The sequence below is a fragment of the Orbicella franksi genome, chromosome 15, assembly GCF_964199315.1.
Source record: "Orbicella franksi chromosome 15, jaOrbFran1.1, whole genome shotgun sequence".
NCBI lineage: Eukaryota > Metazoa > Cnidaria > Anthozoa > Scleractinia > Merulinidae > Orbicella > Orbicella franksi.
Genome location: NC_138159.1, coordinates 10879601 through 10896594, shown reverse-complemented (window position 1 = coordinate 10896594; position 16994 = coordinate 10879601). Strand labels below are relative to the sequence as shown.

Below are 16994 nucleotides of genomic sequence, written 5' to 3'. Positions count from 1 at the left end.
CGGAATAAAAACATAACTTGACATTTGTTTTGTCGAATGAAGGGTGAAAATCTGGTTGAAGGTGAAAATCTCAGAAAGTATATATATAAAAAAAAACAAATTACAGCATGGAAAGTGCTTTGTACAGTAATTACGCACTCGTTTTTGTATCACAAAACTCACCCGTTCGCTACGCTCACTCGTTCGGCGTTTTCTGATACGTCAACAGCTCCTGCGTAAATACCGTACGCGCGCACTTTCCATGAAGTAATCTATATATTCAAGACACCCAAAAGAAAATACGTTTTATATGCCAAACGACATTTCACTTCGTCGGCCTTGCGCAATTTCATAAAACAAATGTTATCGTATCTTTCTCTATCAAGACTTATTTTTGTTAGCTTTAGACTAAAGCACAGCACAATATCGTTATTGCCGCTTTTCATGTGACGTCATCATTTTCCAAAATAAGAAATTACCAATCCTTCTGAAGTTTTAGTTTCATCAGATGTAAGACCCCTTAATAACTTGATGTTTTGCAACGTTTAAGCTCGACAGGGTTCTTCATTATGTAATAGAGCATGTCTGAATTTCCAAGTTTATGCGTTGTGTGACATTAAAATGGCGGCCCGATAAGGCTCTCAAGTAGGCCAAAAGATGAGTTATTGCTCAAGTTTTTGCTAACTAAACGGTTGTTGTTCTACAAAAAGTGTTTATTTCAATGTTTCGGAGCTCTAGAGTAATAACTTTTCGTTTCAATGGCAAACCTCGATGACAGATGTTTCTGTTACTTTACGGCCGCCATGTTTGTGTCCCTCCGAGGGGCACAAACATGGCGACTCCATACAAAGCTCCATAAATTTGAGTGAAACACTTCTCCGAATAACGGGAGAATGAAAAACCGCAGAGACCTAAATCTTGACGAGTTTGTTTATATATCAATCATCTTTCATATCCCAGCTTCTTGACTTAATTCATTGAATGGTTATGATTTTTATTTCTGATGGCGTGACACTGCAAACCAGCCATACATTTACTCGAGTTTCATTACCTCGATAGTAATATAAAAACATATAATGTGTTCTATTTTTTAAGTAACATTCTTTTATACGATTTTGATGAGCCTCTCTTTGAAAATTCAATTTAGAACCAATCGGTAGCTTGAATCTGGAACTGAAAACTGTAAACACGCTGAAAAAGGGTTTGGCAACATTTTTAAGATCTACGTGTGATGGTGTCATCTATTTGTTTGTGGTCTTGTTGACGATGAGGGATAGAAATGAGCAGCTGGCGAGAAATTAAATAGTGATATTGAATCTGAAAATGCTAAAAGAAACCTAGTGGTATACTAACCAGGATCTTTGTCCTTGCCTCGATCTTTATCCTGATAAAGAAAAAATAAGAATCATATGTGGGAAACAAGAACAATTACTTAAAAATATGTACAGAGGTAGAGAGGTATGAAGATATCGTGTTTACCTGAGGTTGTCTATCGAGAGGGAATGACGCCACCAAGGACCAAGTTATTAAGAAGAAAATAAAGCATTTCATATCCCTTGACAAATAAAGAAATAAAATATGTAGGTTATATAAAGTAGCTTCAACTTTAGACATGTTAGAGCTGTACAAGGGTTGATTTCAAGCATCAGTGTGACACTTATGGTTCCTGCGCGGTTCCTTAACTCATGTAAAATAATTAAGTCACCATAAAAATAATTAACGACGACTTGTGGAACTTGATGTGGATTCAAGTCACGGTATCCAACCAGATGCTTTCTTTGGTCCATTTGCTTGCATTTCTTGTCCTTTCAAGTACGTCCAAAAAAACATCAAATTAAATGACATGCAACTAATCAAATTCAGTAAACAATGTTAAAAGGTTCCGTTCAGTAGTGTTATGGCTGCATCCGCATCTATCATCATGTCTAATGTTAAATGCCCTTAAAAATGCCATGTCTTCAACTATTTTCCGTTCAGATAGCCCTGAACTTTCCCTACAAAATAACATCTCTCATCTTTGATCCGCTATTTTTTCTCTGCTACCAAGCACTCACGATTTCAAACTTCTCTCAGGATTTCTAAAAAAATAACGTAAATATTTAATTGATTGAAAATTGATTTAAATACTCATAATGAAATATAAAGAAGGTACTAATTCTGCAGTGTTGTTGAAAGAGAATGAGGAATTCTATCAAAATGACTGTCAAACCACCATGGCGGTCTCAAACAACGCCTCAAAGCAGTAGACACATCAAACATGTCTGAGAGAGAATGGAGGGCTCTGGAGGGGAATGGTTATGAAACCCGACAAAGTTATAGAAATAGAAAAGAAAGAAAAAGAAATAGCTTCCAGTCACGTCTTGACAGCATCAGAGAATCATCTATGCGAGTTATTCGGCATATGTATTTCTCTACCCACGATTTTTCGGGGTTATCAGTGCCAGAGCGTACATATACTTTAGTAACGTTTTTATGACACTACTCGGATACTACTGCCAAAGAATTGAGGCCATTATTTTTTTAAAGTACCCCAGTACGTACCGTTGAACATAGACTACAAACGAATCCTTGATATTTCCTGTAAGCATACACAGACACTTATGTCACATCAGATATTTCAATCAACATTACATTTTATAGTACAACCAGATTTTGTGCTGCTCTGAAATTCTTCAGCATCATTCAACGAGACTGAATGAAGAGTGTCTCTTCTCACCATTCTTCTCGAGGCCCCGCCTTCGCCGCTCCTTCTGCGCCACGAAAGCCCATCGAAAATCCCCTCGGAAACCGCCAGCTACGCAGGATAGAACAACCCGGCCAAGGATACTTAATCCAAACACTCTCTCCTCCACAGAGGTTCCCTAGGGGCTCAGTCAGGATTGGCAATGTAAGGTATTACTCAGAAGGAGCAGTTACTCAACAGAGGGCCACTTAGAAAGGCACATTATTTCGCGGATTGGTAAAGCCTCCACCAAAAAAATGTTCAACTTACGCTTTAGCGAGAATAATGGACCTTCTTGGCGATGTCACGTTTTTCCGATGTTTTCATTCAAATAAAAAAAATATATGCCTCGCTGCTCGATTGATCATGCCTAATTTAGTAAATGTGTGAAATTGCATGATAATCGGTTCAAATGCACGAAAACGTTTTTTTTTTTAAGAAAAGGTTGCCCCCTGACATATTGTTTGTTGAATTCATTCGGTTTTGGTGTAGCACTTGTTAGTTAATTTCTTCAAAGGATATTGTTTCGAGTAAATGTTAGTAGTTGAACTCCGAAATATATTTAGTAGAATTCTACTACTGTTCTAATAGAAACGGTGCAATCTGATTGGCTTAGGTCTCGTACACTGTTAACCATTAGTCTGCAGTAACTGGAGGCTGTCAATGTTTTGTTTCGAGGAAGATTTAGAAATATCACTGGATAGTTAAAATTTCCCAATTCTCTACATTATTCTGAGAACTTTTGTGATAAAAATTAACGCTCTAAGCCAACGACGTTTCAACCGTTCAACGGTGATTTTCAATTTCGGTAGAAGAATAAAATTACATGCCTAAATATATAGTTAAAAACGCTAAAATATGTATATGGAACAATAAAGAAAAAAAAGCTTAATGCGAATAGTATGCACAGCTATAAATAGTTGTAATAATTGTAAAAAACATAACATCATAATTACAAGCTAAAAAAAATGAAGAGAATTAAAAAGCGTTGAAACCAAAAACCTGAACCTTTGGTTTCAACGCTTTTTAATTCTCTTCTCTCTTTTTTTTAGCTTATAATTATAATTTTATATTTTTTTACAACTATGCATGCCATTCGCATTAAGCTGTTTTTTTACTTTTTATCTCCTATTGTTCCATATACATATTTTAGCGTTTTTAACCATACATTTATGCATGTAAGTCTATTCTTCTACCGAACTTAAAAACGACCGTTAAACGGTCGGAACGTCGTTCGCTTACAGCGTTAATTTTATCACAAAATCAATTTCAAATAACTTATTCTGATAACGAAATAAGTTTTCTTTTTGAGGTAGCTCCTTGTTGAAACTCTACCTCTCGAATGAAGCATTTGCTCTTCCAACACAAGCATAGAAATTCATACAACTTATCCTGAGATAGTAATGACATTTTATATGCTGTTCAGAAGACCATGAGAACGTGTAGTGTACAAGGACAAATGATTTCTTTTCACATTGAGAAAGTTACACTTTTAGTTTTCCTTACACGTTTTCAACAAATCATACCAATAGCAAAGAAATCTGAAGTATACAAATGGTTATGCAGCCAAATTTTATTAGCAAGCAGCAACCTTACTTAGTGTTTAAGAAGAAAATTTGACAAATTTTTCCGTTAAACTCGCGGTTGTCTTACCTTGTGCGTCACGCCAGGTCATTGTGCTTGTGTCAATGATAATTCGTCCAAAAAAGACAGTAATTCAAATTGAAATCACTAAGGGAAGATAGTTTTAAGTCAAGTTTACGGTGGTAGAAGTAAGGTGTGTTTCTGCTAGAATTTCCTAATCTGAACAAAGAAATAAATAGGTTGGAAGCAAAACTAGTTGTCCTTCGACGAGTTTTTAAATTCAATGAATCAAACTGATTAGCTAGTCGGTTATAGTTGACAATTATTCACCGAAGTGTGTGTTAATATATAGAGGATATTACACGGTGGCGAGAAGATATGAATTTTATGTTCGAGTGGCAAGAACAATATCTCACGAGTGAGCGAAGCGAACGAGTGAGATATTGTTCTTGCCACAAGAACATAAAATTCATATCTTCGAGCCAACGTGTAATGTTCTTTTTATTATATGGAGAAACCAATTCAACAAAAGCAAAAGGCGGGAATCGTGCCGTCATTGAACGATACGACACTCACAAAGGTGACATACGGAAAATACGCCACTCGGATCCCGGATGAAGTGGCGTATGGAATCTACGAGTGGTTTAGTTCCCAGTAAAACACTCTTCTCCATATAATAATACTTGCTATTCACCTCCAAGCTTGCCAATCAGAACACGTGGAAACACTATTCATTTGTGTATCATATACTAATAGGTTATAATGGGTTTGTATAAAGCTAAGTAAAAACAAAAGAACTCATTTTCAATAAATAGCTTTCGCTTTCTAGGACGTTTATCACGATAAACGCTATTTCCCAAAATGTTTTCTATTTTAAGTTCGTAATAATTTTGGAAAGCTTGCTTGTTTTTAATAAAATTTTTGCTGCAAACCTTTTGAATATTTCAGTCTTCATTGCTCCAGGTATATATAACTGATTAACTTTCAAATGTCAGGAAATTAAAACCATTTTTCCTTGAACCTTGCACGCTGCCATGGTCCTCTGTATGGCACTATAATAGGTCAGTTCCTATCATTTCATGAAATCGAAAGGCATAAACTTTGGTGGAAGAGAAAAAGCTTGCTTGTTATTAATAGTTTTATTTTTGCAAATCCATTTGAATATTTCAGTTTTTATTGCTCCAGGTATATATAACTGATTAAATTTCAAATTTCGAGATAAAAGCATTTTCCTTGAACCTTACACGCTGTCATGGTCCTGTGCATAGCATTAATCATTAGAAGAGCAAGCATCGAAAGAAAGAGTTTCAAAAAGTACAAGATATTGCTCAGTAGTAATGTTTCTGCAAGACAACACTTGTCATAATCACTAAATTCTGTTAGTTGGGAACACAGAAAAGATTATAAATTGCCCGACGTTTGTTGCATGAAAATGGTGTATACAAAGCAATTAAAAGAATATTGGTTGATAACTTCAACTTCTAACCAATGGCGTTGTTTAAAATAACAATAGCTTCTTTATTTATTCGGCTACACCCTCGCAAGCAGGTGATAACTATTAAACTTGGATACCAAGATAGAAAGGTAAAACATTCTCTCCTTTTTAATCTAAAATTACACAGCCTTTGCTTTTAGATAACAGGTTCATAACAAAGCATCAGCCGTTTATCTCATTTCAATTATTTCAAAACGAATTGATTTAATTATTTTGATCTTCAGATTGTTGTATCAGGCCTTTGCGTGTGAAGGGTTCCAAATCATGTTTCGACAAGCTGTGTTGTTCTTTTGCCTTTTCATTGTGGTGACAGAAGCAAGAAAGGTACAAGTATTTGTCTACTTTTTGTTTGTCACGTTTTCAGAAAGCTAATGGCAGTGAGGATTTCGCAAATAAAGCAGGATTTCAGATATTCTTGTTCCTTTGTAGTATCTTTTTCGCGTTTGATAAATATGTCTAATTCTACGAGAACCGAGGGGCTCTTTCTGGGATGGTTTTGCAAGGACAGTATACTTATCGTGAAACGAGGTGTAAAATGTAATGGTCACCCAATACGTCATTTAATGAGGATCAATATAGAACAGTCTCGACAAAGACAGTAGAAGCAACAATTTGTACGACACAAATATTTTGAAAGAGAGGAAAAATTGGTGATACTCTCAAAGTTTTATTGGGAACTACAAAATTGGAGAGAAAACTTACAAGTTTCCTAATGTCGTTGAAAATTTGCATTGTGAGACATATATGAATTCTTTGCTATTAAAAACACCGCAAAAAATGCGTAGAATCGTTAATATAGGCTTAGTCACAATGAAATATTATCACGTTTATTACTTCTGCGAAGCCACCAAGGACAATTATAGGTATCGAAAAATAGTTTTAAATGCACTTACACCTTGTAGCGAGAGAAATATTGCCATACATTAGAATCTATCAGAACCTTTGTAAATTCTTTCTCATATAGACATTGGAGATAATTTAAAACGTTTCGTGCCTCACCACCAATACTGCACAACAGCCACTGCTGTGCGCTTTGCCCGTGCCATGCTTTTGAAATGATTTTTGTTTTTCATTTATCTTCAGTTCGCGGGACAGCTGACAGGGAATTTGACCTCCAGTCGGATATATCCGGCAAATACAGGTAGCTCAGGTTACATTTCCATATGGACCTTAATCGTGTCTATAACAAAATTCTACATCGTGATTGGTTCTCCGCGCGCCTTTTTGGCACGTAATCAGCGCGCAATCACATGGGTGTCCAACCTGAACTTATTGTAATTGGATACCCACGTGATTCGGACGTCAATTACGCGGCTTTAATGGCTTCCTTCTTAATGTTTCCACCAGTTTTCAAAACTTACGAAAAGCGCGACAGGCTACAGACGTTTTTGCTCAAAAGAAGTTCTCAAAAGACACTTTTCTTTCCGAAATTTGTTATAGATACGATCAATTAGTAATTGGACCATGTCGTACAATGTAGGAAGTAATCGTGATTGTAATTTCTAATCGGCCTAACAACAATAAATAATAATTTACATTTATATTGGGCAGGTTACGTGAATATATGATCACCTGCGCATTACAAAAAACAATTAAAAACTAAAAAGTATAACAATGTAAAATGAGCTAAAAACTGCAATAAAAAAAAAGTCGGAGTAATCCCGCGACTAATTCGCGCGATTACTCCCTGAACTGTACTCCACTCGGAGTATTTTTTCGACAAACGCTCTTTACATATTGCATCCATATAAGCACGGCACTGAATATAATTATAAGCAAGAGAGCCTCTCAGCAGGCAGGGGGAGCCTTGTTCTCTTAACAGTGTAATGCCGGAAATATTCATGCTTGCCCAAGTATAAATAAATCAACCGGGCGACATCCTCGCGTACCCTTTTAGCAGTCCGCCGTTCTTTCCACCGTTGCAGCCTGCATCATTAACTGAGCCCGTAACTAGGACTAGGGGTGCGCAGAAAGCTGCGCAGTGCGTTTTTCCGCTCCGAATGTGCGAACATAAAGCGATGACGTGTGACGTCATCGCTTAAAAAACTGGATCGTTGGATGATGGAATTCGAGGGATTTCATTGGCTTAGCCATCATGGATTATTTAACAATTATTCCATGAAACCGCGTTGGATATGAAGTGATAAATAACCAACGAGCGCGTAGCGCGAGTTGGTTATGATCACTTCATATCCAACAAGGTCGAATGGAATAATTGTTTTAGTATATTCTTAATCGGGTTTTTGCCGCCGATTTTTATTTCAACAATTTTACAGAGCGGAAAATTTTTAAACTTGGCGCACTGTTTTCCATATAAGGTAAAACTCCGACTAATGGCTCATAGTCGGAGTTTTTGAGCCAATCAGAGAGCTAGAAATGCAATAGTCGGAGCTGAGAATATACTAAATATTCAATAGCCTCCATTTGGCGCGAAAATATGTTCGGATATTTGTCCGCGGACATTATCTGTTCCGAGAAGCGAACAGCTTTCCGAGAGCGCAGCTCGAGGAAAACTGTGAGCTTATCCCCTAGTTCGTGGGACAGCTGACGGGGACTATGAACCCAGGTCTTCCTTTTTTGACAAATGCAAGTTGACTTCTAAACCACAGGGAGCACACAATCTTGCTGAGTTGGATGAGAGTAAATATATAAAAAATAAAAAAAGTTGGAGTGATAACCTTTGTCTCCTGTTTACTCTCTTCCTACTCGACAAGATTGTGTGCTCCTTGTGTCTAAACCACTTCATTTCAACTGTTTAGAATCCGGCCGGAGACTACTCCCATAAATTCCGGATAGGTGTGTGCCGCGAGGTGTCTTAAACCTTGACCCTATTTAAGGATGAAGCAAACGCAAAGTGCATGATATCCTGTTTAAGGCACAAACCCAAAAAATGGCACCCGGTTAAAGGGAAAAATAAAAACTAAGAATGGCGTGGATGGGTCGATTTATTTCTGTAATGGTGAAAGTTTATAACAGCATTAAGGGTAGAATTTGATTTCCCTTTAGCTGGTCATTTGCACACTGGAATTTTAACTGATACAATTGAGGTACCTTAACTGAGAAACACAATGCAAACAAGGGGCAAAAATGATTCCCTATTTAAAGATCGGAACCTCAAAAACAATACCCTATCTCGCGGCACATATCTATACAGTAATACCCGGGAGTGTCCCCCCCCCCGGGGGGGATTGGGGCAAATGCTCCATTCCTTTGCAACATCGTAATTACCTTTAACGGCAAATAGTTCTGTTCGCTTAATTTTCTGAACGTAATAGGTACATGAAGATATATAATTTTTGCATATTGTATGTTTTCATTTTGGCAGAGATTACCCAATTTAAGGTAGACGGAACTTTGAAGCGGTTTACGTATGAAAATGGTCGACTGATAGTAACAAGGAGAGGGTCGTATTATATCTACGCCCAAGCGTTTTTTGAGAACTATAACCAAGGAGATTTCTTGCATAACCGTGTCGCTCTCACTATAAACGGCAATGATGTCAGCTTGCTGCAGACAGCACTTGGAGAAGGACTTACGGATTACGGCAGCCAATTTACTGGTGTATTCAAATTTCTTAAGAAAGGCGACTACATCAGCTTGAAGACCGTGTATCCATCCGCGCTATGGGTTACAGGTGGACACACTTTCTTTGGAGCTCACAAAATCTGAGTTTAGTTGAATTGTGTTAGGAAACGCTTGTGACACCACTTTGTGTCTCAGGGAAGGTTTCTTTATGAGAAGGGATGCAAATCTTGCCTAAAAAAAGTAATGAGGGAAAGGAAATAAACGGTACCAGGAAAATATAAGAAGCATGCTAAAATGTGAAACAAGTATTTTAACTGAAGGGATCCAAAATTAGTTCGATTCATGTTTCGAGGTTTAATGAAAATAAAATGGGTGTACACTGTTGACAAGCGTTGTCATTTTTCTTTTGGGTCAACGTGTTTTAAAAAATCTCAACGCTGAGACTACTCTGCGAGACAGACATTCCCTTCTCTGTCAGCTAAGTGAGTGACGGGAGGAGCTTCACTTTTCTCTCTTGGACCAACGGCCACCACTTCATTTTCTGTGCTAATCACTTAATTGAAAAACTCTGGAATCATATTAGTTCAGAGCAGCCCAATTTTGGGTTAACTAAAAACACTTTTGAAATTTTCCACAGAAAGTAAAATTCAGTGCAATTCAATCATGTTTACCTAACTCTCATGTCGGAAAAAAGCGAATAACCTATGTCACACTTTAACTTTTATCTTCACTTGTATTTTAAACTTTTATGAACTTTATTTTCTGTTTGAGGACCTTTCTTAAAACCACTTATAAGTGATAAGAGCATCCTCTTTTTAAAATATTTTTAATTATTATTATTCTTATTATTTATATTTATATTTTTTTCATTCATTTCTGTAAACTGTATTTTGCTTCCTTTTAAACCAGAGATTGCATAAGCAATCTATAGGGTTTTAGTAAAGGTGTAGATTATGCAAATGATATGCAAATGATGTCCTTCTATCATCTGTAACCATTTTGGAGTGATTCCGCTGACCAGAAGATAAAGCTCCTGAAATCACGGTATTAGTCGATATTGGAGGCACGTGTATCGTTTGACATCACTAGGTCTAGCTGCGATTAATGCACTAAAATGGAAACTTGTTTTGTATGCATTCTGGGTATAGATCATTTCACATTTCTATTACAATTCTAATCTTAAATTAACAGTTAACTCTAAAAAAAGTCTCTAATAAAGAACACCGCTGTCTTGCGAGCCTCTAAAAGGCTCATGATTACGCCAGATTATGAGTTTTAACCGCGGGCGTGGAATCCACCGCGAGAAAATCCTGTTCAGTCTTGAGGATAAACTCACATTAGTCGCATTGGAAGACGCATCCTGCTTAGAGGGAGCGAGGAGAACTAGATAGAATTTCACGAACTAAAATGCAATCCGAGCATTAAAAATTTGTCCACAGAAAAAAATTTTGGGCTTGTTCAAGCTGATACACTTTACAGTTAAATAGGCTGATGAGCTATCATATCGCAAAGTCACACAACAGCTCTCGCGAAAAGCTTTATATGTCTATTTGTAGTAGATTTAATCATCGCAACACGATCGAATGTGTACAGTTTGATTTTGAGGTCATTTTAATCAACAAAAAATCGATTCGCGCTACAATTGTACGGCGAATGTAACTGGAAAAAAGGTCAAACAGGACTCCTCTGTTCCTTGTGTACTAGCCACACTAAACGTCGGCATCCAGAAGTTTGCGGGTTTTTTAAAGAGGTATTAGGGTATTGGGCTATTGGGTATTGGGGTATTAGGGTATTGGGATATAAGGCTATTTGGGTATTTGGGTATTAGGTTATTAGGCTATTAGGATATTAGGGTATTAGGGTATTAGGGTATTAGGGTATTAGGGTATTAGGGTATTAGGGTATTAGGGTATTAGGGTATTAAGGTATTAGTTTATTAATGTATTAGGGTCTTAGGGGATTAGGGTTCTAGAGTGTTGAGCTGTTAAGGTATTAGGGTCTTAGGGTCTTAAAGTATTAGGGTATTAGGGTGCCAAGGTATTAGGCTGTTAGGGTATTAAGGTATTAGGTAATAGGGTATTACGGTATTAGAGTATCAGGGCATTAGGGCATTAGGATATTAGGGTATTACGGTATTGGAGTATTGGGGTATTAGGGTATCAGGGTATGATAGTAGCAGGATATTGGGGTATTAGGGTGTTACGGTATTAGGATATTTAAGTGTTAGGGCGTTAGGATGTTAGGGTTTTAAGGTATTAGGGCGTTAGGGCGTTAGGGTATTAGTTATTAGGTTATTAGGATAATAGACTATTAGAGTATTAGGGTATTTGGGTATTGATGTATTGGGATATTAGGGTGTAAGAGTAATTCCCCGATACCCTAATACCGTAATACCCTAATACCCTAATACCTTAATACCCTAATACCCTAATACCCGAATACCGTAATACCCTTTATGTTAGAGGTTTAAACTGCTCCATTAAAAGGCGGTCAATTTTTAGATGGCATCATAACCAAAAAGCATATTTCTATTTTCTGCAAGAACGCACAGTGATGAAAAACAAAGTTTTGGGAGGAGCGGAGTAGGGCGGAAAGATTTTCTGTAGTCACGGAACAAAACACAGCAAAGGTGTCACGATTTTATTGAACCCAAAATATGACATCGATGTGATTAACTTCGAGAAAGACAATCATGGAAGATTAATTATTCTTGATACAAGATTGAATGGCGCCAACATAGTGCCAATGAACCTATACGGTCCAAATGACATTTCGCAACAGGTCTAATCTTTCGAAAAGATTATGAACGAGCTCTCAAATTACCCGGACGAAAACATTATAATTGGCGGTGATTTCAACTGTCCACTGAGTTGGACAAAATGGGAGGGAAACCTGTAGAAAATAAAAATATAACTGCTCGATCTATTCATACATACATTCGTTTATTCCACGTCCCCAAAGGGCTTTTCAGTGAAATATGTAACAAACAACAATAACATACAATAAAATTAATTCTATGTGAATAAAATTTAAAAAGAAACAATTTACACGGCGAGACAAATCATATAAAGTCCAATGTAGGTTGGATTACTTTTTAGCATCTCAAAACCTTGCTAACCTTGCCAAAGACCGTAATATTGTCCACACACCAGGCTCTGATGACTGTGCGGTCAAACTATCTATTCAATCAGACTCTCTCAACAAAAAGGCTAGACCGGGATTTTGGAAATTTAACTCATCGCTACTAGAGGATGAAGGGTGTATTAATGAATTCAAAGAAAACATTAAAAGCAACAGTAATAAATACTCGAATTTAGACGACAAAGGCCTGGGATGGGACCTAATGAAAATGGAAGTGCGATGCTTCACAATCGCCTACGCTAAGAGGAAAGCAAAAAAGACGAGGAATGAGGAAAGAAAAGTTGCAAGTGCAGCTGAACGAGCTATTGGGTCAGACTGCACAATGTAAAAATAATCCAGTTCTAAGAACAAAGTACACAAATGCGACTCAAACGAATAACTGAACAAAAAGTGAAGAGTTCTATCTTGCGAAGCAAAGCAAGATGGGTGGAATACGGGGAGCCAAAACACCAGATATTTTCTAAACTTAGAAAAAAATGGACTATGAGCCACAACTTGGAAAATGGATCGTCTGTAAACAGCGACAATTTTGATGCCACTGACTTGAGGTTTTAAGCTGTAGGTTAAGTTAAAGTTAAAGCCCACTGGCAAAATGCAAAGGTAAGAGAAGTTATTGGTGATCCTCGTCTGAGTCAATTATAAAGAAAGTACGGCTTCTTGTCCGATCTGCAAAGCAAGTATAATCGGATTCTCATTTTCATTCCTATTTTTTCGTTCTTTATTTTCCCAGGCGATATCAGTGATTTGTTTTCTTCCTTTGTTACAGTTTCAAATTACAGTTATAAATTATAAATTACAGTTATAAATTACATCACAGGGACAGCACCACGTCTCGTCTGTTCAACAAAGTTAAGCTCTGATCAGAGGGGTTCGTGCTTGGATGGGTGACCAAATACGATTACCCTTTGTTGTAATAATTACTTTTTTTGCCTTTTTTATTTTTTTTCTTCCCTTTCCGAGACGATATAAGTGACTGCTGAACTCCTAGTCTTGTGTAATGTCTTTTTTTCCTGTTTATCAACTATTTTGTTCAAATCAATTTGACATGTCTGCATTCATCTTTGAGGCATTTATTTACAATACTGCATAAATAACAGCGAAACGCTTCGTTCGAATTCTCCTCAATTGTCTTGTCTGTTGATCGTCCAAAACTTTTAATCACGGCTTCAATCATAATTCGAAAATTCATACAGCTCATCAATTTTGTGATTTTCCATATCACCTCAGTTTTCCGCAATCGAGTACGGTTAAACCTGTATAAGCGGACACCTTCGGAAAATGAGCTATTTATATAATTAGCTTATATTTATTTTTATAAAAAGTTCGTGCGAAAGTCTTTGCGATGTAGATCATTTTCGCGGTAAGATAGTTAGTCAGAAATTCAAAGAATATCTAACTTGATACGGTGCAAGCGACTGTAAAGCGGTCTTGGAAAGCGCGATGTTCGAAACCGGGGGGAGGTGGGGGTGGGGTCGGGGATGCTCGTCGTCTCCGGTACAAATCAAGGATTCTGGTTCCACTTATATTAGGTTGTTGATGACAAAACGTCACCATTCTTAGCTGTCAAAAAGTACACTTTAGGGTGCACTCATTTGTTTTCCGATGATCTCTCGAGTACGCGAGTCCGGTCTACGTCTACAAGTTCGCGTGGGATCGTTTCTTGAACAGTGGCTAGTAATCGAACCCATTCTGTTTTAAGTGAAATCTTTTAGCGTCTAATGAAGCTCCAATAACGCCCACATTAGTCTTCCTTGGGGGTTACATTTAAATTTTCCGATGAGCATCCATGACCTTCCCATATGGGAGTTCCCCGGGGGTTCCAAATGTCTAACAGGAAGTGAAGGAGTGAGGGAGTGATGGAGTGAAATCGTCTTACCACTACAACTTGGAAAATATAAATATTTTTCAAGTTAAAAGGGTGAGAAAAAATAATATCATTAAATTGAAATTAAAAGACGAAACGGAAACCGAAGATCAGGAAATCATTCTAAAGGGGGAGGAGAATTTTTACAGAGCTTTATATGACTCGAGTAAAATCAACATAGAAACAACAGAGAGCAACACTTTCTTTGAAAACGAGCTCATTAAACCATAAAGCAATGAGAGCGCGAATATTTGCGAAGGAAAAATAACTAAGGAAGAGGGCAAAAAAGCTTTAAATGAACTGGAAATGGGTAAATCTCCAGGCTCAGACGGCCTTACTTCTGAATTTTATAAGCGGTGAAATTGGTGGTGATGTCATACAAAGTATCAACAGTGCCTTTGACAACTTCAACTTCACTTTATTTTGCACTTACAGTTTTGAAATATTAGCATAAAACACTATTAATATTATTATTAATATTAGCATAAAAAAAGAAAAAATAGATACATACATAACAATTAAAGGTGACAATAGATCGTTTTCACTGTCACGCAATAAAAAAATAAATCGAAAACCATCCAGTGGAAAAAGCTATGAAGTTATGATGTTATAGAAAATAACTAAATAAGACTTTTCTCCAAGTTTTAGGACTGTGCGTTTCCCCAAACTTCAGATATTCGTCGAAATGTTTCGCAGATATTTACATAGCCCAGTATGAAAACGCCATGTTGATGTACTTCCGTGGTACACCAATACGGCAACCGGAAAGTAGTGTAAACATCTGGAACTTACTTTGGCTATCTAGGCGACTGATTATCGGTACTGATCAAACAAGCATTTACATAAGCACTTTTCATAATGCTCTAACTTCTAAAAAGGCTCAAAATAATGAGATAAGTATACATTTTTCGACAAACTCGATCGTAGCCTACAATTCAAAATTCTCTGGATTCCAAACGAAGCACGCTATTGAGCTGTAAAATTGTAAACAGTTAAAAATATACGGCCTCTTATGGCTGATAAGGATAAAAACTTTCTTTACATGGGAGTAGAAGGACGGATTACTAAAGGAAAGAGCTAGAAGAATCGTGGAAACTTACGTTTGATATTGCTGAGATAGAACACAGTTTTTAACACTTGGAATTGTGGAAACTTACGTTTGATATATTGCCAACTTTTGATATATTTGATATATTGATATATATTTTTAACAAAGGAGCTAGAACTATCGACAAAGGAGCTAGAACTATCGACAAAGGAGGTAGAACTATCGAACGCTCGTGTCATGTTGATTAATTCACCTTCACATTTCATTACCGAGCTTAAAATTCACCATCTTTATTAACTTATCACTACTCACGATGAATTAGATAGCGTTGATCCTAGCAGTATGCAGGACACCTATCATATATGAACTCAGTTAAATGACCTTGCTCTCCATGAGTTCTCGTAGCTCAGTGGATAGAGCGCCCGCCCGGTGTTCGGGAGGTCATGGGTTCGATTCCTGTCGGGGACTCAGAATTTTTCTTTGTCCCACGCTCGTGTCATGTTGATTAATTCACCTTCACATTTCATTACCGAGCTTAAAATTCACCATCTTTAATAAGTTATCCCAACTATCGATCTGTCAGAAAAGGAGCATCATCACTGTTCTACCAAAGAAAGACAAACCCACCGATGTCCTTAACAACGTTCAGTTACTTTGCTTAATTTGGACTATAAAATTGCGGCAAAAGTAACCATAAATAGAGTAGCAAAAGTACTCCCAGACATCATACGCCCAAATCAAACTGGTTAAGTGAAGAATGGGTATATTCGGCGAAAATGTCAGACTCATTTCTGATGTTACTGTCTATTATTAAGCAAAGCAAACACAAGGCATTGCCCTTTTTCTTGAGTTTAAGAAAACGTTTGATTCAATCGAAAGGGAGCACAGTCAAACCTGTGTATAACGGTCACCCCTGGGAAATGGCCAGATGACCGTTATATACAGGGTGACCGCTGTACACAGGTTTCCTTTAAACTCCCCTGGAAGTCAATAAATAGCATTTTTATGTGCAAATAATCACTCAGTTTACGTGTTATTGACAATAACGAGTAACACCAACGCAATAAACACGATAAAAAAAGGCCCACAAAATGTTCATAGTGTACTTTAAAGTGTCTACAGGGCCAACAGGGTTTTTTGTGGTTTTGGTATCTCTATAATGTGTAAAAAGGTATTTTGAGAAAAAAAATGGATTCCGACATTTTAAGGCCCAAAGATCTAACTTTAAAGTTCCCGCTTCAGCCACGCCCAATGAAGTTGACGGTGAGTCAGCGCAAAAAAAGAGTCTGGGCTTCTGAATGGGTCGTGACGTCAAGTCAGGAATTGCCAAATCCTGCTAGTTCAGGTCACTGTTATTTCAGTAGTGGTTAGGAATTTTCGTCGACAAAAGGCAAACAAACCGAAGTTGGTGAAACAATGCGGTCGTCAATCAAGCAAAATAAAAACATGAATCTTTGAGATGTTCCTGAAGTGACGTCATTCGTCACCAATCTTTCATTACGTGGTCAACTTCATTGGGCGTGGTCCAAGCTGGAAATTTAAAGCTTGATTTCATGGCAAAAAAGCACCGGAATTAATTTTTTTTGGTTTGAATACATTTTTAGATGTTATAGAGATATCAAAAACACAAAAACCC

The 16994-nt window shown here is 37.2% G+C and overlaps 1 protein-coding gene across 1 annotated transcript; it reads left to right on the top strand.

Annotated features, from left to right (window-relative positions):
* The first annotated feature begins 6044 nt into the window (after nt 1-6044).
* Nucleotides 6045-9802, top strand: LOC145470246 (tumor necrosis factor ligand superfamily member 11-like). The gene is made up of 3 exons (XM_081454080.1): nt 6045-6104; nt 6864-6921; nt 9106-9802. Exons 1-3 carry the CDS (start codon nt 6045-6047, stop codon nt 9447-9449), a joined length of 462 nt encoding a protein of 153 aa, XP_081310206.1. The 3' UTR covers nt 9450-9802.
* The last annotated feature ends 7192 nt before the right edge of the window (nt 9803-16994 follow it).

Coding starts and splice junctions, on each gene's coding strand:
- LOC145470246 (XM_081454080.1), top strand. CDS start 6,045: ATGTTTCGACAAGCTGTGTTGTTCTTTTGCCTTTTCATTGTGGTGACA. Junction 6,105..6,863: donor TGGTGACAGAAGCAAGAAAG/GTACAAGTATTT, acceptor ATTTATCTTCAG/TTCGCGGGACAGCTGACAGG. Junction 6,922..9,105: donor GATATATCCGGCAAATACAG/GTAGCTCAGGTT, acceptor TCATTTTGGCAG/AGATTACCCAATTTAAGGTA.